This window comes from Pagrus pagrus (assembly GCF_965226575.1).
Source record: "Pagrus pagrus genome assembly, chromosome: 12".
NCBI classification, from domain to species: domain Eukaryota; kingdom Metazoa; phylum Chordata; class Actinopteri; order Spariformes; family Sparidae; genus Pagrus; species Pagrus pagrus.
In genome coordinates this window covers 23,159,369-23,180,583 of record NC_140196.1, presented here as the reverse complement: position 1 = coordinate 23,180,583, position 21,215 = coordinate 23,159,369, and the positions used below count along the sequence as shown (strand labels likewise).

General features: G+C 44.5%; 1 protein-coding gene across 6 annotated transcripts; it reads left to right on the top strand.

Annotated features, from left to right (window-relative positions):
* The first annotated feature begins 1,732 nt into the window (after window positions 1-1,732).
* chd8 (chromodomain helicase DNA binding protein 8) lies at window positions 1,733-20,824 on the top strand. 6 transcript variants are annotated; one of them, XM_084370108.1, is made up of 39 exons: window positions 1,733-1,833; window positions 3,138-4,141; window positions 4,311-4,631; window positions 5,604-5,717; window positions 5,857-6,359; window positions 6,503-6,614; window positions 7,359-7,562; window positions 7,696-7,764; window positions 7,860-7,915; window positions 8,018-8,135; window positions 8,235-8,318; window positions 8,448-8,585; window positions 8,912-9,033; window positions 9,231-9,474; window positions 9,558-9,734; window positions 10,025-10,168; window positions 10,309-10,407; window positions 10,514-10,673; window positions 11,461-11,671; window positions 11,766-11,961; window positions 12,146-12,316; window positions 12,453-12,743; window positions 12,923-13,143; window positions 13,235-13,437; window positions 13,576-13,732; window positions 13,833-13,922; window positions 14,027-14,130; window positions 14,249-14,372; window positions 14,614-14,689; window positions 14,823-15,094; window positions 15,483-15,715; window positions 15,832-16,491; window positions 16,581-16,681; window positions 16,822-17,043; window positions 18,421-18,516; window positions 18,619-18,732; window positions 18,857-18,958; window positions 19,055-19,159; window positions 19,366-20,824. In XM_084370108.1, exons 2-39 carry the CDS (start codon window positions 3,239-3,241, stop codon window positions 19,726-19,728), a joined length of 7,680 nt encoding a protein of 2,559 aa, XP_084226234.1. In that variant the 5' UTR covers window positions 1,733-1,833; window positions 3,138-3,238; the 3' UTR covers window positions 19,729-20,824. The 6 variants fall into 6 exon arrangements, with proteins under 6 accessions (XP_084226234.1, XP_084226231.1, XP_084226233.1 ...); XM_084370105.1 differs by having other exon boundaries at window positions 12,450-12,743; window positions 16,578-16,681; XM_084370107.1 differs by having other exon boundaries at window positions 7,356-7,562.
* Window positions 20,825-21,215: the final 391 nt, after the last annotated feature.

Here is a 21,215-nt window from a genome sequence, read left to right as displayed (position 1 = left end):
TCAGTAAATCGCTTTTGCATGAGTTGTCAAATATTCCTTTACACAAACACTTGAAGACACAATATTTTATGACACATGGCTAGAGTTACAAAGAGAAATAACTGGGCTGATTGTGTACATTTCTAGGGGCGTGATAGTTTAATCCGCTCATAACAAACAGTATTCTCCATCCTCTCATGGTACTCTACCCATTGCCACGGCAGCTGTTTGTAAATATAGCTCTCCCCAGCAGAGCTGGTGTTGGCGTGGACCAAGCAGACCAGCATGGGGCAAGGTGCAAAGTGTGGCCGATAGCGGATACTCCTCGCAGGGCCGCAGACAGATGGAGGCTTTGGCGAGTAGGCAGGCTCCGCTCTACAGGGCTGCCATGGATAAAGTGTGGTGTGCTGTCACATTTAGTCACTTACGCTTCCCCGGTTCATGACCATAATCTCTCTCTCTTTCTCTGTTTTATACCAGAATGACGCTTTCATGATTTTTAGGATAGGCCGGTAAGTAGTCCTAGAAACGTAGAACCAAGACTTTAATTCGTTGTGTCACATTAATGCACTGACCGATGAAGCTTTAATAGATGGGAAACCTTGTGGATGTATTGTCTCCTGAAAGTTCCTCTCCTAAAACTCTCCTGATATTTTTCCTTTTTCTAACTATATGAGATACTAGCTCATACATCTTTGAGAACAGAAATGGTGAATATGAAATGAAAATCAAAGCTGGACTACCAACTGCACAGAACCTTCAGCTCTTATGGGGCCTCAGATCCAAAGTGACGTGCAAAAGCTGGTTTGTGGTAATATCTACGATTGCAACTTTGCTTTGGAATTTGCACTACTTTAATACAGAATCACCTAACATGATAAGGGTGTTCACATGGGCTTTATTTCCTGTTTTTGATGCCCTGTCCTTAAGAGATGCCTTGTATCAAAATGTGGTTGTGAGATTTTAGATGATTTCATCTTATTTTATGCTCACATGGACATTTTTCTAAATTAATTTGTGATTACTTAGATTATAACACAACAAACCTGCTGGGACCTCACACAATGCAGGATAATCTGACCATTCTTTAAAATAAAAACTGAGGAACTAAATAATAAAACAGCTAAAAATCACGTTTCACTCAAAGAGCACTAGAGGGCGCCAAAACCCACGTCACAAAGAAGGACTGAATCACCTATTGCAAGCACACAAGTCATCACGTTGGTGCCTTGAAGAAAGCTGTTTTTGATACCTCAAAATGTATTAATATATAAAAATGACGCACTATAATCCGTTAATGTACCCATGGGGTCTGGATGTATATTTTTAGAAAGTATTAAAGCAGTATCACGAGATAAGATGAAGGTGATTCCTGAGATGTAGCCAATGTAATAAAACCCTGAATAAACGGACAGAGCTGTGTACAAACAGGCCCGTTGTGCTGTGTACTCCATTAACACTGCGAGATGATTATACCGCCGTCTATTTTTCTCCAGTCAGCTCTGAGGGGCCTGTGCTGTCTAATACGAGCATCTATGGCAGTAAAACGGCAATGTTGAAGATCACACAGTCAAATGGTCCCAGCTAGGCCGCATTTATTGTTTTCTCAACCTAGCTATGGCATCCATCCCGCCCAGAAGCGGCCGTACGTATGACGGATAGCTCGGGCAGCCAATGAAATTGCCGTATGCTGCCGGCTTGGGAGAAAACGGACCAATCGTGATTTGAGAGCATCCGAGGGGCACGCTTTCTACGCTTTCTCTGGCAAGAATGTTAGTTCCTGCTCTTCCCTGGCCGTTTCCTGTAATCGTACAGTGTTGTGAGACGGAGAAAGCCATGTGTGTCGATGCAAAGGTAAATTTAGCACCCCGAAATTATTACTGCGAGAGTTAGGGCAGTGTATATGATGGTTATTTTCAGGTTTTTTAGCCGAAAAATAGACGCAGAACAACCGAAACAGCAATGCGGCCTAACCCGTGTCTGAACGTTGACGGGCAATGGTTATTGTGGCACGTTGCTTTGGTTTGGTCCGGTTTGTTGATGAGATTGAAGGAGTCCGGCAGACTGAATGGTTGGTAGTAAATGACAGAGAGGAGAGTTAACTGGTCTAAACATATAATACACCGTGTATTTTTAAGCCTGAATATGTTTTCGGTGCCTCGCAGGCTTTTGTAATAGGCACATCTTGGTCGCGGTACAAGCTAATGCTAGCCGACGGTTTTGTGAGAAAGACTGCAATACGACCTGAGAGGGAAGCATCCTAGCTCTCCAGCATCAGTACCCTCCTCATCTGACTTCACTACCAACTATATTCATTCACTCAATCTTCCCTAGGTAGTTTATCTTTGTATACGAAGTTACTATTGAAACGGCTTCATTGTAATTGTAGGGTTTTTCTAAACCTGATGTCGTATGGAAACGCGTTTTCTGGACAGAGTGGCCACGAGTTTGTCGTAATGTGTGAAAACAATATTAGTTTGAATAATCCAGCGGTGGTCATTAGTTTATGTAGGGGGTTCCCTATTTTTACTTGATGGTTATTCAATGAAATCGTGGTGACTAACAATAGAGTAAACCTGATCATATCAGTCACAGCTCACTGAAGATAAATGTGTGTTCACGTGGAAGTGTTCTGTGATTTAGTGAACTGTATGTTCTTGTCGTGCTTTGAAACCAAAGTTAGATGAATAATGTAATATTTATAAACATCAGAGAAATATAGAACAACATTTGGAGCTGAGAGGGAAACTTGAACTATTTTGAGAATTCAATGATTGGTTTTAGTAACTTTTTAAGGGGAAAAAAGTCTAAATATTCTGATTCTAGCTTCTTAAATGTTAATGTTTTCTGGTTTGTTTACCACTTTCTGACAGATAACTGAATATGTTTGGGTTGTGGACAGAATAAGACGTAAGACATCGATAGATCGACATTTTTCACCATTTCTGACATTTTATAGACCAAGCAACTAATCGATTAAATGGGAAAATAATCAGGGATTAAAAGTTAAACACACTTACTAGCCATAGTGAGTGAGGCACACTAAACTTCAGTTGTTGTATTCTGGTTTGAGCTGTATGATAAACATCACATTAGCATACAGAAGCATTTGTTATTATCCTGTGCTTCATTGACAAGTGTTTTTCCTCTTTCCCCAGCTGTTTACTTAAAAGTTGAGAAGAAGTGGACCGCAACTATTTAGCTTCCATCCCGGAGTCTTTTTAACGTTGTGCCCGTCTCCCTGTGTGGAGTGGGCAAGATGGCAGACCCCATCATGGACCTCTTTGAGGACACACCCCTGTTTAACCTGGACGCCCTACCGGACGATTCCTTCTCTCAGGGCTCCTCGGACCCGGTGGAGGAGGCCCTTAAACTAGCATTGGGCCAGGTGGACCCACCAGCCGAACCCGAGCTCACGGTCAACACAGGCCTTACCGTTCCTGTAGCAGCTCCAGCCATCCCAGACCCTGCCCCCATTCAAATCTCCACACAGCAGCCTGTGCAAGTGGTGGCTGCTCAGACTGTTTCTATACCTGCAGCTCCTACTGTAGCCTCGGCCCCTGTTGAAACTGTACCTCAGATCCAGGCCCAGACCACCTTACCTATTGTCAGCAACGCCAGCGTGGTCACCAGTAGCACTGTCCTGCTGAGCTCACCTCTGACTGTTTCCAGCTCTCCGGTCACCACCACTGCCACCACGCAGCTTACACAGATAACTCACCAGCTCACTCCACAGCAGTTAGCTGCCATCACGCAGCAGGCTGGTGGTAAAATTGTCATTCTGAAAGGCCCCCAGGGTCAGGCCCAGGTGCTGCAGACTGTAACAGGGGCTACAGGCCAGGCAAGTGGAAAGGTCATCCGTGTGTTGTCTGGGACTCCTCTTAAACCTGGCATGTCTATACTGCAGGGGGGGACAGTTTTGAATCAGGCGAGCCCAGGACAAGCTCAAGTCAAGGTGGGTGCTGCAGGGGTGCAGAGGCTGCTGCAGTCTCCCAACGGGCCAGTGAAACAGATGCTGTTGACCTCCATGCCCCAGCAGGCACAAGGCCAAGCTGTTCAGGTGCAGATGGCTCAAGGCCAGACTCAAGTCCAAGTCCAGTCCCAGGCAGCTCAGATCCAGGGCCAGGTGCAACTACAGCCAGCCATGCAGGCCCAAACACAGGTAAGCAGCACCTCTTCTGCTTCAACAGGCAGATTGCAAGGTGTCATCCTGACAGCTGCAGCACAGCAGGTGACGTTTGGAGTGGTTTTCTAGTTTCACAAGCTGTATTTTTAGGTCTGTCTTTTTCCTGAATGTCATAATTGGTCTCATTCTGTGTATCTGATTCTAGGGTGGTGAAGCAAAGCGGATCACCCTGGTTCTCCAGCAGCCCTCCCAGGCAGCCTCCGCTGTGCCAGCAGGTCAAGCTGTTCCAGCCCAGCAGCAGGTCACACAAATCCAGCAGGTTCAGGCAGCCCAAGGGGGACAGCAACAGCAGCAGACCCCAACTAGACTGGTGCTGGGTCAGCTCCCTGGGGGTAAACTGGTGCTCCAGGGTAGTCAGCTAGCAGCCCTGACCCAGGCCCGGGCAGGCCAGGCTGGGGGGCAGCCCAAAGTCCTCACTATTCAGCTGCAGGTGCAGCAACAGCCCAATCAACAAGGAGGAGTTAAGGTGAGAAATAAGTGTTTTACAGTTTACAGTACATGTTTTCTGTTCACCTTTGTTTTTCCTCTTATGTTCGTGAAACATCACTCTGACCTCTGAAGTTCACTTTTGTTATAAAGTGCTGTGTTCTTGTTGAAATCCTGCCAGTTATTTTCTATTGATGCAATTGATGGGGGGCGCTGAAGGTCTTGAATGTTACTGATATTAATGTTAGCAAAAGGTTTTCCCAATACACTCAATATTGACATTAGTCCGCTTGCATTCCTTTTTTTTAAGCATTATAAGGAAACATGTTGTTTTGAATGACACTCTATGTCAGTACAGTGTAACCATAGCTGATAATTGAAACATTATGAGATAAAAGAAAACCTTAGGAATCTAATATCAGACTTCACTGTGTCGTCGTTTCATAAGACTGCAGCATTTCAGATTAAAAATCAGCAACGTGGCTCTTTCTATTAGGCAGTAGTTTCAGATTGATTGTTGGCTCTTAAACGTTACATATCGCCCCGATTTTATGTTTGCCATAACTTCTACAGAACTGAGTTAGAAATGAACAGATCAGAGATGAGACTGATCTCTGTACATTTACAAGAGAGATTGGCTCAGGATGTGTTGAGCTAGCTTAGGGTAGCCCAATGTTTGAAAGCAGAGGGAACAACGTAGGCCTTTCAAAGGTGTTTTTCACAACTCAAAAGCTGTTAAAGCTTAAAAACAACCTGGACTGATATCTGTATTAGAGTACAAAGATGAAATTGATAGTGCTCTCATCTGACTGTTGATAAGATGCCAAATAAGCAGATTTCACAGATTTCTGAGTGTTCTTTAAAATCCTGCCAAATTCTCAGATCATATACTGTGACTGCTGTACTGTGTTCCATCCAACCTGACATTGGCTTGTTTGTATTTTTAATCTCCTCCTTTGGTTCTTTTCAAAGGGGACTGTGACTTGACCTGTCTCTTCTTTCACTCTCACAGTACCAACTGGTCTCAGGAGCTGGAAATACTGGCAGCCCACAGGTTTTGCAGATTTCGCAGGGCCAAGGAGGACAGAGAGTTGCGGTGCCACTCAAAATGCTTCTGCAGCCACAGGTAGCTCTCCAGATGTGCTTAGACAATTACTTATTGTATATACATTAGAGGGGGCTTCAGGTTTTGTTTTTTGTTTTTTAAATAAAATGTGGCAGAAAACGCTAAGAGTTTCTTAATACAAACATTCTCCTTCACGCAGACAAGCTCAGCATCCTCAGCTGGAACAGTCTCTGTGGTGAAGGTCATCAGCACGTCAGCTGCCGGCCCCTCCACTACAACCACCACCTCTCCGTCCCAGGCCATCCGCATCACCAAGGCCCCTGGCGAGCCTGCCTCCGTGCGACGAGTGGAGATCCTGTGTAAGCAGGAGAAAGCAAACCGTATCGTGGCTGAAGCGATTGCCCGGGCCAAAGCACGTGGTGAGAAGAACCTGCCCAGAGTCCTGAACCAGGATGAACTTCCAAGCACGCAGACCTCTCCGGAATCGGGCGGCACTGTAACCGTGGTGTCTGCTGCTAAGAAAAAGAGCAGCGGAGGAGGAAGCAAGAAGAAAAGTCCCATAGCTGGAGGAACGACGCCCAAACCCACAGGAGGGGCTGATAAAAAGGGCAAAGTGAAGACACCAGGAGGAACAACTGGGGTGGCTGGATGCACAGTAATACCTGGAGCTGGGAACAAGAGCAAAAGCAAGACCAAGACAAAGTAAGTGATATATATGTGAGGGGGAGTCATTTTAATGTATCTTACTTTTGTATGTTTGGAAGGGTTGCCTTGTAGAGGGATATTAACTGCTGTCCTTTAGCTGCTACTTCATTCTGTCTTTGTCTCACCTCTCTCCCTGGCAGCACTATTACTCTAGTGGGAGCAAAGAAAAGAAAGAGAAATGCGTCCTCTGACCACTCTGATGGGGAATTGAGTCCTGCCTCACCTGCTGCGCTGGAGGATGACTTGATTACGGTAAAAACACATAATTAAAATCAGCTGACTTTTGGAAACTTCCCCCAAATCTTATCAATGGTCTGCACAGCCAACAACAGCTCATCCTTTGTTAGAACAGAAGTGCTTCGATGCTATTGAATAGTTGTACTTTGTATCTGGTTGTACAAATTTAACCGCACATGTATTCTGACATTTCCGTGGTCAAAACATTTTAAGCTCAACAAAAGAATGGAATGAGGTGGTTGTATTGACCAGTTTTGTAGTTTACCCTCGTCCTGCACAGACATTTTTGGCTGTTTGTGCAACCCTGTGAGAAGGTTGGCACCCTCCCATTAAATTTGTGGCACATACTAGTTGTTGGAAATCATGTTTGTTAATGTGGTTGAACAAGCCAAAATGTCACACCTGCCGATGTTAAAATGTAGATTAATAGTCAGGTAAATTGAAATGACCTCTGACGAGCCTGCTCAGGGTATTTCGGGGGTTCTTTTGGGAAGCTGCCAGAATTCAAATGTAATTGTTAATGTTCTGTATTCTCTAAAGGATGATACGATTGTTAAATGACAAAACTGATTTATAGTGAGACCTATTTTTTTTTGTGTGTGTGTTTTGAATTGAGGCTTAAAAAATGGTGGAACATTTAATCACATCTGTTCTTTTTACATACATGTTACATTGTGGTGTGTGCCCATGTTTCTGTTTTCATCTGTAAACTTTATAAAAACACACTTAATTTACACCTCTCTCTCTTTTGGCCAGAAGAGGCGCTCCAATCGTGTGGTGAAAAGGAAGAAGTACACTGAGGACCTTGATATCAAGATAACAGATGATGAGGATGAACAGGAAGATGTAGATGTTACTACAACCGCGGCAGCTGTTGCCTCCATCAGTGGCGGGACAGCAGCGCAGCTTAAACAGGAAATGGAGCTGGATGTGGACGGACAGCCCAGCATGCAGTTCTTTGTGGTGAGTGTAGAACTATTCTGACAAAGTTATTTCTCCTCTGGTGAGGTTTAAAGGATCTTCATGAAGATTTGAATGCTGATGGAAAGGGGGTTAAGTTGTTTTAATTAAGTGTATTACTTTTTTATTTTTAAAGGAAAACCCAAGTGAGGAAGATGCTGCCATTGTAGACAAAGTTCTGTCTATGAGGTTAATGAAGAAGGAAGTATGTTTATTCCCTTTTATATTAATTTGTAATTCTAATTATTGTAAATTCTTCTTGAGAATCATAAAAACCTAAAACCTGTTCTTCTCTTTCAGTTGCCTGGAGGCCAATACACCAACGTTGAGGAGTTCTTTGTCAAATACAAGAACTAGTGAGTTTCAGAATCACGATGAATAACTTCAGCCTCTGAACTAGACAGCTTGTATTTTTGTAAGGATACCAAACAATTAATACTTGATTCTCTTTTTCTCAGTTCATACTTACACTGTGAGTGGGCCAGTTTGGAGCAGCTAGAGAAAGATAAGAGAATCCATCAAAAGATCAAGAGGTTCAAGACCAAACACGCACAGATGAGGCACATCTTTCAGGAGGTGAGGGTGGCACTTTTTCTTTTTTAGGATGTGGTTTAGCTGCTTGAACTCTAGTTTTCTAAACATTTCTACTGTCTCTGACCCTGTGGTTGTCTGCAGGATGAAGAGTCTTTTAACCCAGACTATGTAGAGGTGGACAGGATCCTGGATGTTTCCCACAGTGTGGACAAGGATAATGGCGAGGTAAGAAACCCGGCCTCGTCAAAGCTGTTTTTGTCTTGGCTGCGTAAAGAAATATGACCCTTTCTTCTTTTTTTATGAAGTAGCATGTTTGCAAAAGTTATATACTTGCTCTTACTCTTCTCCCTACAGCCCGTTATATACTACTTGGTGAAGTGGTGCTCTCTTCCTTATGAAGACGCCACTTGGGAGCTGAAGGAGGATGTTGACGAGGGCAAGGTCGAAGAGTTCAGCAAAATCCAAAACCGACAACCTCGCCTGAAGAGAACGGTGAGCAGTCAGGCAGACAATAGCCAGGAGCTGTTTTGAACTGAAGTTTATTTCTAATCCCCTGATTTTATGCACATTCTGAAATTATTCTTTAAAAGAACTTTTATGAGGGAAAAGGCAGATAATTTTCCACTTCATCTCAAGTGGAAAAACATTAATAAAGAGAGGATGCAATGAATATGGATGGAAGAGATCTTAGAAATTAATAAATGATGCAGTGGCTTCTTGTGGTTCTACTGAAGCCAGGGCATTGGTGTCAGATACCAAACTGCAAATGGTTCTGGTGGTTGTCTTCTTCTTACCCAGTTTTCCTTCTCTCTCATCAGACACGACCATCTGCCAATTCATGGAAGAAGTTGGAGGAGTCAAGAGAGTACAAGAATGGCAACACGCTCCGAGAGTATCAGCTGGAAGGAGTTAATTGGCTGCTCTTCAACTGGTACAACAGGTATTTATCACACTGAACGTGCTACACTCCGTGGTCACAGCGAGCATTTTGAAGCTGCAGTCAAACTGGATTAGTTTTACTGGGTATGATGCTGTAATTAAAGCAGCACTGTGGAAAAAACTTTGTCCTTTTGGAATGATGATTGGGGACTGCTTCTTGAATGGCTTCACTAATTACTCCCGTTTCACGTCTCTCAGGCAGAACTGCATCCTGGCAGACGAGATGGGTCTGGGGAAGACCATCCAGTCGATCACGCTGCTGTCCGAGATCTATGCTGCTGGCCTCCAAGGCCCTTTCCTGGTCATTGCCCCCCTCTCCACCATCACCAACTGGGAGAGGGAGTTCTCCACATGGACCAACATGAACGCCATCGTCTACCACGGCAGCCTGGCCAGCCGGCAGATGATCCAGCAGTATGAGATGTACTGCAAGGATGAGAAGGTGGACTTATTGATAGTGATTATTTTAGAATAATTTTACTGATGTTAAAACATGTCTGATAAAAATTGCCATTCTGTCGACAGGAGCACTTGATTCCAGGAGCGTACAAGTTTGACGCCCTCATCACAACCTTTGAGATGGTGTTATCTGACTGCCCGGAGCTGAGGGAGATCTCCTGGCGTTGTGTGATTATCGATGAGGCTCACCGCCTTAAGAATCGCAACTGCAAGCTGTTGGACAGCTTGAAGATGTTGGATCTGGTGAGTGGACCACAGACAGTTGTGGATTTCAGCACAAAACCAAGGTGCTTAGAAAAAATACATGCAATTTGATTAAAAATGTTGCTTTTCCTTAATGCACTCACTTCGTAGTGAGGATCGAGAAACAGTTCTTCCTCGTATACCTTCTGTTTCATCCCCCTTTTTAAAAATATTGTTTCCTTCACTTGCTGATTAATATTTTGTCCTATATTTCTTTTATTCCTCCTCTTCCTCTCCTCCCTCTGTCTTTCTCTACCTGTGTTCTATTTGTGTTCTGTGATCTCTCCCAGGAACACAAGGTGTTGTTGACCGGCACTCCTCTGCAGAACACTGTGGAGGAACTCTTCAGTCTGCTTCATTTCCTGGAGCCTACTCAGTTCCCCTCCGAGACTGAATTCCTCAGAGACTTTGGAGATCTCAAAACAGAAGAACAGGTGTGAAATATAGACATGTTGGCACACACCCAAGCACACATTTGCACACATCTATCAGTGTTCTTCGTCGTGCACATCTGCTCATTTTACAGGTATTTTACAGCTGTCACTGAGCAAATCTTTCATTTTCGGGTCCACAGGTTCAGAAGCTGCAGGCCATCTTGAAACCCATGATGTTACGAAGGCTCAAAGAGGATGTTGAAAAAAACTTGGCACCCAAACAGGAGACTATCATTGAGGTTAGTGTAAATAATAAACAGTCAGTGTGAACTCTGTTTGGGATTAGGAGATCTCAATGACAGAAAGAAGGCAACCATTTCACTGTTGGACTGTGCCTTCTCTCAGGTTGAGTTGACGGATGTCCAGAAGAAGTATTACCGAGCCATCCTGGAGAGGAACTTCAGCTTCCTCAGTTTAGGGGCAAACAGTAACAGCAACGTCCCCAACCTGCTCAACACTATGATGGAGCTGCGCAAGTGCTGCAACCACCCCTACCTCATCAATGGTATTGTATCACAATATTAACTCAAAGCCTTATGTATGTAGTGTTGATAAGTTTAAATGTATATGCTGATGCTGGATACAATTAACAAGAGTGTGTCGAGGATGTTTAGCTCTGGCTCTAGGCATCTGGGTCTCTGCATGTTTGTTATATTCAGGCTTTTTTTGCAGAGTGAGCTTATGTAAGTCAGAGTAATGTTTTCCTAAAGCTGCCTGCACACCATAAGCAGTCTGAGCTGCACATGCTACAGGTTTAGACAGTGCAGAGAGATCAGCGTTACAGGTCATTACATAATGTATGCCGTGTTCACAAGAATATTAAATTGAAACGTTTAAAAAATGTCATTTAGCATGTACTATCAGATTAATTTCTTTTTGGAAACTTAAAAGGGTTCCCTCCCTTGCTGTTTCCCCTATCTGTAATATGATTACACTTTGAAAACTTTGAAAAGGCGGCATAAACTCTGACTTTAGGAATGACTGTTGCTCATTCTGTGGAAAAACAAATGATAAAGTTGTTTACTCCTATTGATCACATGTAGAAAGCCTAATGTAGACTTTTTACAGTCATGGATTAGTTGGAACTAATTCTGATGTCATGAACATATGAGTCTGTTTTTGTTGGTTAACATTCAACTTGACCACTGTTTGGCTGTAGCTGGTTTTGAAGAACTAAAAGCTCAAATGAGATTTTCTACTGCACAGTAGATGAATGCCGTGCCACTGAGTGAAAAAGCTTGCATCTTTGGAAAGTATCATAAAAGTTGTTCTCTTGTCTCTCTCTTGTCCAGGCGCGGAGGAGAAGATCGTAGCGGAGTTGCGGGAGGTGTATGACCCCCTGGCTTCCGACTTCCATTTGCAGGCCCTGATTCGGTCGGCCGGCAAGCTGGTGCTACTGGACAAGCTGCTGCCTCGCCTCAAGGCTGGCGGCCACAAAGTGCTCATCTTCTCCCAGATGGTGCGCTGCTTGGACATTCTGGAGGACTACCTCATCAACAAGAGGTGAGTGGGCCAAGGTGTATTTTAACACGATTGATGTTTTTAAAAAAATGTAAAATGTTAATGATAACTTTTGTTTTCTTTTTTTTATTTACAGATACCTTTATGAGCGAATTGATGGCAGAGTGCGTGGGAACTTACGACAGGCTGCCATCGATCGCTTCAGTAAGCCTGACTCAGACCGCTTTGTCTTCCTGCTGTGTACCCGTGCTGGCGGCCTGGGTATTAACCTCACTGCTGCTGACACCTGTGTTATATTTGACTCTGACTGGAACCCTCAGAATGACCTGCAGGTACTGTCCAGTATAAAGTTTGCAAGAACAACAAACTATCTTTACATTTATTTCTTTGTTTACAGACTCTTTTACATGAATGTTTTCACATTTTCCGTCAAAAACTTGGAGCTATTCTCATCTTTCTGTCTCAGTAGCTTCATATATGGTGCTCTAATGAGCCTTTTTTAAACCGTTCTCTCAGGCCCAAGCCCGGTGCCATCGTATTGGACAGTCTAAGGCTGTCAAGGTCTACCGTCTGATCACTAGGAACTCTTATGAGAGGGAGATGCTGGATAAGGCAAGTCTGAAGCTCGGCCTGGACCGTGCCGTCCTGCAGAGCATGAGTGGAAACAAAGAAAGCAACGTCAACGGGGTAAGAAACCTAATAGTCATTCACTTAAACTGCCAAGTCAGTTTTAGGTTGGTCCATTGTATTACATCTCACTAATTTAGAAAAAATGTGTACTTAATCCAGTTTGGACTGCTTATGTCTTTCTGCATCACAGCAGATTCAGCAGTTCTCCAAGAAAGAGATTGAGGACCTGCTGAGGAAGGGAGCCTACGCTGCCATCATGGATGAGAATGATGAAGGCAGTCGCTTCTGCGAGGAGGACATCGACCAGATCCTTCAGCGTAGAGCCACCACCATCACAATCGAGAGCGAGGGCAAGGGCTCCACATTCTCCAAGGCCAGCTTTGTGGCCTCTGAGAACCGCAATGACATCGCCCTCGATGACCCTGAATTCTGGCAGAAGTGGGCCAAGAAAGCAGACATAGACATGGACTCCATCAACAGAAAGGTAAGTGTAAGGTGGTCATCAAAAGCTTACAGCACTGATGACCACAGCATGTTAAATACTGCAGATTTTACTAATGTCTTATCTGGTTGCACTCTTGTTTTAAGGCCTGTATAGTAAATGCTTGTATATTGCTTTGAAGTTATGTGTAACTGACTGTAAGTTACTTCTCCCCCCCTCAGAACACCCTCGTGATCGACACGCCCAGAGTCCGTAAGCAGACCCGTCAGTACTCCAGTTTGCGAGGTGAAGGTGGGGACCTGTCTGATCTGGACAGCGACGATGAGTATCCACCTGCCAATTCCAGACAGTCACGTTCCTCGAGACGCTCCGACCGCCACAGTGGAGGAGGTTACGGCCGCACTGACTGTTTCAGGGTGGAGAAACACCTGCTTGTTTATGGGTATGTAGAGCCATACTAGATCAGTTTGTCACTTTACACTCTTCTCTCTTGTTCTTTGTTCTCACCTGTTACCTGTTTTCTTCTTCTTCAGCTGGGGTCGCTGGAGGGACATCTTGTCTCATGCTAGATGTAAGCGTCGTCTGAGTGAACGTGACGTGGAGACGATCTGTCGCGTCATCCTGGTCTTTTGTCTGCTCCACTACCGTGGAGATGAGAACATCAAGAGCTTCATCTGGGAGCTCATCACACCGCCGGAGAACGGGCGCGAACCCCAAACACTACTCAACCACTCTGGTAAGAGCTGCACACAGATCACAGAAAGAAACCTTTCTCATACATTCAGTGCTGGTTCGTGTGTTCCTTGTTAGTTTTCTGTTCAAATATCTATTTATTTATTTATTTATTAACTTTATATTTTTTCTCTTTGCCTAGGTCTGTCTATTCCTGTTCCAAGAGGCAGGAAGGGTAAGAGGGTAAAAGCCCAGAGCACATTTGACGTTCAGAAGGTGGAGTGGATCCGCAAGTACAACCCTGACACCCTGCTTCTGGATGACAGCTACCGTAAACACCTCAAGCACCAGTGCAACAAGTGAGTGAAGCCCAATCAGCTGTGTTTTGATGTGTGTGTGTACATGTGAAAGCATTGCTGTCCGCATTCAAACACTTAAACCTCTCTTCTCCCACTTCAGGGTGTTGCTGAGGGTGCGTATGCTCTACTACCTGAAGCAGGAGGTGATTGGCGAACATGCCGATTCTGTCCTGAAAGGCGCTGACATCAGGTATCAAACATCGTCTTTTGCAGACACGCGCAGTGACTGAATAACTGACATTTATTATGATACACTTGAACACAGTTTACTATACATTTCTTTATATTTTCCAGGGATGTTGATATCTGGATGCCTGAGATGGAGCAACAGGAGGTACCTGCAGGATGGTGGGATGCTGAGGCAGACCGCTCACTGCTTGCTGGTGTATACAAACATGGTAGGTTTTCTCTATGCAAGCTTTAAGAATAGGGTGAGGATTTGTTACTCCAGTTGCCTCAGATTAGAAACTTTTTGTTGTTGTCATTTAACAGTTTTGACTTGTCTTCTGTTACCAGGTTATGAGATGTACACCACCATGCGTGCTGATCCCTGCCTCTGCTTCCTGGAGAGAGCTGGTCGTCCTGATGACAAGGCCATTGATGCTGAGCAGCACACTGGTGACGCCGAGCTGGGAGATGAGTGAGTGATCCTGGCTAACGGGGCTTATTTAAACCTACTTATGGATTTATAGCAGACGTACAGGTTAAGTGGACATGTTCAGTTTTAAGTCTGTATCAAAGTCTCTCCATCATTACAACCTGAAGTAAAATGGTCAAAGTCTTAAAGTTAACTTCATGAAACATTAGAAAGTTGAGCCCCTTTATTGGACATGTCTCGCTCTTTTCCAGCCTAATGTTGCTTTATTGTTTGCATTGTACAGTCCTGACTATGATAAGTACTCGGAGGACCCGGAGTTCAAGCCTGCGTCAAGACACGCCAAAGATCTTTTTGAGGAGGTAAGAATCTGAGCCCTCACACTGAAGAGTTTCTGTCAGAAAGAGTTGATTTTCAGGGACTTGGTGTAATATATTGAAAATAAGCAACAGTGATAAACAAGTTAACGAGTCTCTGTTTGACCTTGTCTTCCAGGCTGACTCCATGAACGTGGACGACGAGATTTCTGTGGAAGACAAGGTGGGGCCAGTGCTCACAGAAACCATACCTAGCCAGAGTGGTGCGTGCGACTGGCCCTCCAGTTCGTCACTAACAGCGCGATTGCGGCGGCTGATCACAGCTTACCAACGCAGCTACAGGCAGGAGCAGCTGAAGATCGAAGCTGAGGCAAAGGGTGACCGCAGGCGCAGGCGGTGCGAACAGGCCAGTAAGCTGAAGGAGATTGCGCGACAGGAGCGTCAGCAGAGGTACGCTTGCGTTCTATTATGTTTCCAGTGACTTCAAGTGGAAATTCTTATTTCAGCTTCTCACAGGCTTGTTATCAGCTCAAATATGGGCTTTTAACTATTGTAGGCATGTGTAGCACTTATAGTTAATGTTGACTTTATTTGTTATTTCATGCCAACATTTCTGGCTATTTCCTCTCTCCATTCTGATTTGTAAATTTAAAGATTTCCTGTGGAGTCTTTTTGAAAATAAATGACAATAAGTGGTGTAACAGTAAAGTATCTAAGCATGCATAAGTAAGCATATTATGTTTGTTCCTTAAAGTTATGGGCTTATTTTAGATGGAGACAAATATTCTATATTTTCCTTCTCATCCATCACTTCACTTGCCTTCTGTCTTTCGCAAAGGTGGACACGTAGAGAAGAGTGCGACTTCTACCGTGTGGTGTCCACTTTTGGTGTGGAAAAGATAAAAAAGGAGCAAGGTCTTCCTGAGGGCGGAGACCCCGATTATGACTGGAACCGCTTCCGTACCTTCGCTCGTCTGGATAAAAAAACAGATGAGAGCCTCAGCCGATACTTCCGCTCTTTTGTTGCCATGTGCCGGAGAGTTTGCCACCTGCGGCCAGGCCGTGGTGAAGGTAACCCTTCCCTTGTTTTGATTTGTTGATTTAAGGTTTTCCTTTTGAGGTACTCTGAGAGCAGAGCATGTTGAGTTCACAGTCACAGTAAATATCTGTTCTATCCTCCTGCTCAGATCCATCAGAGCTTTCTCAGACTGTGGCCCCCATCACTGAGGAGCGTGCTTCCCGTACACTTTACCGTATCAGCCTCCTGCGTCGCCTCCGTGAGAGAGTCCTGCCCCACCCCTCCCTAGAGGAGCGTCTGCCGCTGGCTCCAACCAGCTCCGAGCTGCCAGCTTGGTGGAATATCCCAGACCACGATCGTCAGCTGATGCTGGGTGCTGCACTGCACGGTGTCAGCCGCACCGAGCTCTCCATCTACGCAGATCCTCAGTTCACCTTTAATCAGGCTCGGGAAGAATTCATCCAGAACCAGCAGGCCCCACCCCCTGCACCTCCACTACAGGCACCTCCAATCGTGCCCCTCAGCCAGCCGAAGACTGAGGAAGACGTGCCGAGTGTGAAGGAGGAGGGAGCTGATGAGGAAGCCAGGTTGCTTGGAGGTCAAATCGCTGCTGATCTGCAGAGTACGCCTTTGAGCCACCATGACGGAAAGGCACGAGGGCCAGGCTGGAGCCTGAAGAGGAGCAGAGGGAAAGTCGGGAAGTCCGGAGGAGGAAGGAAAGGAGAGGGAGGGTCGGACTCTGATTCAGATTCTGACTCGGGCTCGTCATCATCTGAGCGATCAGGCAGCAGTGATGACAGTGGAGAGAGTGAGGAAGAGACGGAAGGAGGTAAATTGGTGGTTAAAGAAAGAAAATGTTCAATCGTGCAGGAATAAACCAAACAAACTGATTTTTTTTCCCTTTTTTTTTCTTAGCAGGCATGAAGCTGTGTGACGTAGATGATAATAGTCTACTCTCTATGACTCCGTCTCAGGATGGCATTCCTCCTCCTGATCCTCTCAGAGTGGACTGGCCCAAGGTAATTAATGTACAGTTTACTAAATGGATGTTGAAAGTTTCAAATCTGAAAGGTATTCTCTGGAAAGAGTAAACTACCTCTATTTTCTTGACTGACAGTCAAGTCAGTGACTGACACATGAGGTTTCCTCTTCCTCTCAGGACCGCGTGTTGATCAACCGGCTGGACAGTGTGTGTAATCTGGTGCTGACCGGTCAGTGGCCCTCAGGGCGGCGCTACGTTTCTGAAGCTCAGCTGAATCCGAGCTCAGAACTAGTGGGAGACGAGATGGCCTACACAAGGGTGATCCGTAAACCCAGCGGCACGCCTGGTGGTCCAGGTGCAGAAGGAGATGATGGAGAGTTCACTGTGAAGCTCCTCAAGGTGAGAATACAGTGGAGGATAAAATAATATAATCTAAGAGTGCTCCAATCAGGACTTTTGGGGCTGAACACCAATCACAGATTGCTAGAAGCAGTATCAGCCGATACCGATCTAAAGGACGTATCTTCACTTTATTGTCATCTAAAGTTGTTAGTTACTAGTGGCATAGTTTAGTTTAGTGGCATTAAAATGTCGAGGAAATAAATAATTATATTTAAAATATTTTATACATTAAAAAAAAGTAAATGGGACACACAGAATTCAGTAACACAGAATTTGGGAATACTTCTGTGTCTCAGTCTTTGTAGTGATGTATTTGTGCCCTGAAGCCAGTACTCCACCACCTGGTCACTATTTGTATCTGGTTACATTAATCTGTGACAGAAGATTGATTAAAAAAAAGTGTCTGTAACTCCGAATTCAAAGTCAACTGTGCTCAGCAAAGGTAGTCTACTTCAGTACATGTATTTAGTGTAAACTTGTTGTGTTGTCACATTAAACTCCAGTTCACTGTTTAACACTTCATGTTCCTCTGAACAGAAACTCTCAGTCCCACTGTGTCCCTCCACTGTTAGCCGTTAGCTCAGTCAGCTGTTAGCTCTCATGCTGTAGGCTCGAAACAAACAGCGTCACTTCGTCCTCCCACGCAGGAGGAAAGAAAATATACCTATCACAAACGGACAATCCCAAATGATAAATTGAACAGACTACTTCTGTGTCTTCTCCTGCTGTTACTGTAGTTATCTCTCTCCACAGTGCTGTGTCAGCGCTAGTTATAATCACTGGCTGACCACTGAGTGCGAGACCTAGCATTAAGAGAATTGTTCCGCGGTACTGGTCCATCTATCCCTTCAGTCACGAACGGCTTGCTGGCAGGACGCTGCTAATATGTTGCACTGGTTAATCCAAGAGGGCACTGAAAATCTGCATTGATATTGGCAGGAGGAAAGTTAGTGTGTGTGTGTGTGTGTGTGTGTGTGTGTGTGTGTGTGTGTGTGTGTGTGTGTGTGTGTGTGTGTGTGTGTGTGTGTGTGTGTGTGTGTGTGTGTGTGTGTGTGTGTGTGTGTGTGTGTGTGTGTGTGTGTGTGTGTGTGTGTGTCATTTTAGCAGCGCATAGAGAAACCATCTCCTGTGTTTATCAATTGGCTCTTCTGAGTGAGAGACAACGTATTGGCCGATAACAATCTGTGCCCGATTAATCATGAGTCATAGGCAGGAAGTGGAAAATATGACTCTCTGTTGCTTTAAAATTGCTTCACCTCCATGAATCTGTGAGGTTTTGGTGCCAGGTCTGTCATATCAGAAACAGACTCTCCAAGATGCAGCTGTGATGTGTAGTTAATGAATAAATCACTCTCTTGTCTGTCACCCTGTCAGGAGGAGGGGCTGAAGCTGACCTTCTCTAAACAGGCTCTGATGCCAAATGGGTCTACGGGAGAGAGCAGCAGCCGCAAGAGGCGCAAAGACCAAGAGGTACATCTATCCCCTGTTTCTATGACGTACAGGAAGGGTTGTGTATAAAAACTGCCTTGGATTTAGTTTGATAACTCCTTTTTTTGTCCGTCTCTCTTTTAGTTATCCGACCCAGATGGACTCCATGATTCACTGGAGCGAACTCCTCGGCGCAGGGACCCTCCCACCTGGCTGAAGGAGAACCCAGATTATGAGGTGGAGGGAGACATGCTGGAGGTATGATCATGACTCTTATCATTTAGCAACTGGTCGTAAAGTGTAGGTTCATATTGCTCTGGTCTCAGGTTAATAAGTAAACTTAAGTTCCTGCTTTATTACATAACTTATCTTGTTTCCTCAGCTTCTTGTAAACAGGAGCAAGAGGAAGAGGAGGAGGAGGGCCGATAAAGCCCTGACAGGCAGTGAGAAGGTCAAAGTCATCAACATGAGGACAGGAAAGAAGGTGAGACATACAGTCATTGTATTATTTGCTTTTGATTTGTTGGCATTGTGTTACCTCTCACTAACAGACAAACACCCAAATGTTTCTTCTTCGTAGGTCGGAGCTGCTTTCTGTCCGATGCTGCAAGACCTGAGGGAATATCTTGAGGAGAATCCTGATAATGCTGTAGCACCAGATTGGGCTGAAACTGTTCGGAAATCTGTACGTAGATATTATATCTTTGCTGTACAGTGGAGTGGTGTTAAGTTTTGTCTTCTCCCTAAGTGGTATTTTTGGCTTTCAAAGACCATGGATCTGTGGGTTACCACAGCATCAATAAAGTAAAACTCTGACAACACACATCTGCCTACATCTGTTTTATGCATAAGACTTTTCAGTGTTTCTAATAATGTATATTCTTCTCACAGGGCTTCCTGCCCGAGACCCTCTTCCACCGACTGCTGACTGAGCACTCAGAGATCCCGAAGAAAAGCAAGCGTCGCCATCACCATCACCACCACCATCACCACACTCCTGATCCCATCCCAGAAGACCCCAACCTAGACGGAGTCGAGGAGGAGACTCTGGTCTCAGACGGAGCCTACATGATGGATGAGGAGGACCTGGAGAGCTCCCATCACTTCCTCACCAGTCCGGACTTTGACGTTAAAATGGAGGGCGGCGACAGCCTTTCCCAAGGCGACTATGACAGCTCGGATCAAGAGGCGCTATTGGACGATGTCATCATAGCACAGAAGGACTCTGACTCCTCATCAAGCTCAGAGGATTGACTGAACCACATTCTTCGAACACATCAGACTTAATCCCCTTCTCAACATTGAATCATGTTATTCCTCATCATTTATTTTTACCATATTATGTATCAAATTATGGATGAATGTGTTTTTTTGTTGCTACTTTTATTCATTTATTTTATATAGGGATTTTTTTCCATGAAAGGAGCAAGTTTGCACCCATCTGTTTTCTTTTTCATCATCACAATTGTGTTCCATCTTTGTGTCCTCCTCTCTAACCTCTGACAAAACGGCAAAAAGCTGAGCTTTCTTACATCAAGACTCGTCATTCTCCTCCTCCTCTTCCTCTAAACCTGTTCTTTCCATCACATTCCCAGACATGACCAAAAGGGGACCCCTGCTGTACAGATACCCTTTTCTTATCTAAGAACCTCAATGCTGGTCCTCTAATGCTACATGAAACTGGACATGTGTACTGAGCAGAGCCTGGATCCAGATCCCACAATCCCCTCCGATCTCGTTTGGTCATATCTTGTGTGTCCATACGAGTCTGTGAACTTAAAGGGGATCCAGTGTGTGGACGTACTGTTATTGTTTTCACTCTATGGGAGGGGTGGGGGTTGAGGGGGAGGGAGAGGGAAAGTGGCGTATTAGTTACTGAAGCAGTGCTAGGAGGATGGGTGTATTGTACAATGTAGAGCTGGTCAATTGTGTACTATGAGATGACGGCAATGAGTTACTATTCTTGTTTTATGATCTGAGTGTATCTGTGAAATGAATAACAGCAATCTACAGTGAACACAAGTTTCTGTGTATTATTGTGACTTTCATCTAGCAGCAATTAGGAGGTTTACTGTTTGTACAACAAGCTTGGTTATGTTGATTCGTGCTACAGCAGATCATAATGTGATACTGCATAGGAACTTGAATTATTAGTAATGGAAGTAATGTTCGCATTAACAACATTCTTGACCTACAAAGTATTAGATGGGGACAGAACTACATTAAATAATTTAGAAAAGAAGACAAAGTTCAAGAACGATGCATTTGTGTCTAAATTTCAGTGCCTATTCTGTTGATTCTATTTGTATTTCTAATATACTGTATGCAGCTGGCATATTCAACTTTTTTTTTTTTTTTATAAAGGAGGCCCGGGTTTGAAAAAAATATCAAGTGCAAAAGGGCCGACCCAGACATTTACATTCCCAAAGTGTAAAGCTCGGAATTTAATTCTTCTAAAACAATCCACGTTCACACAAAAACAAAACCCGCTGGGGTTTGCATATGTTCGTTTTACGCAATTGAAAACGGAAAGCGCAGGAAACAAATACACTATTTCTCAGAAGTTGTCAGTTTGACTCACCAAATTCCCCTCTGCTTAAACAGTCTGGGTTAAAGGTTTATAATGAAAAGAAAGCTCGTCTAATGAATGGGCTAACTGGTCTACTCGAAAAATGATCAATGGGCCAGAATAAGGCCACATTCGGCCCACGGGCCTCCAGTTGAATTTCTCTGATATATAA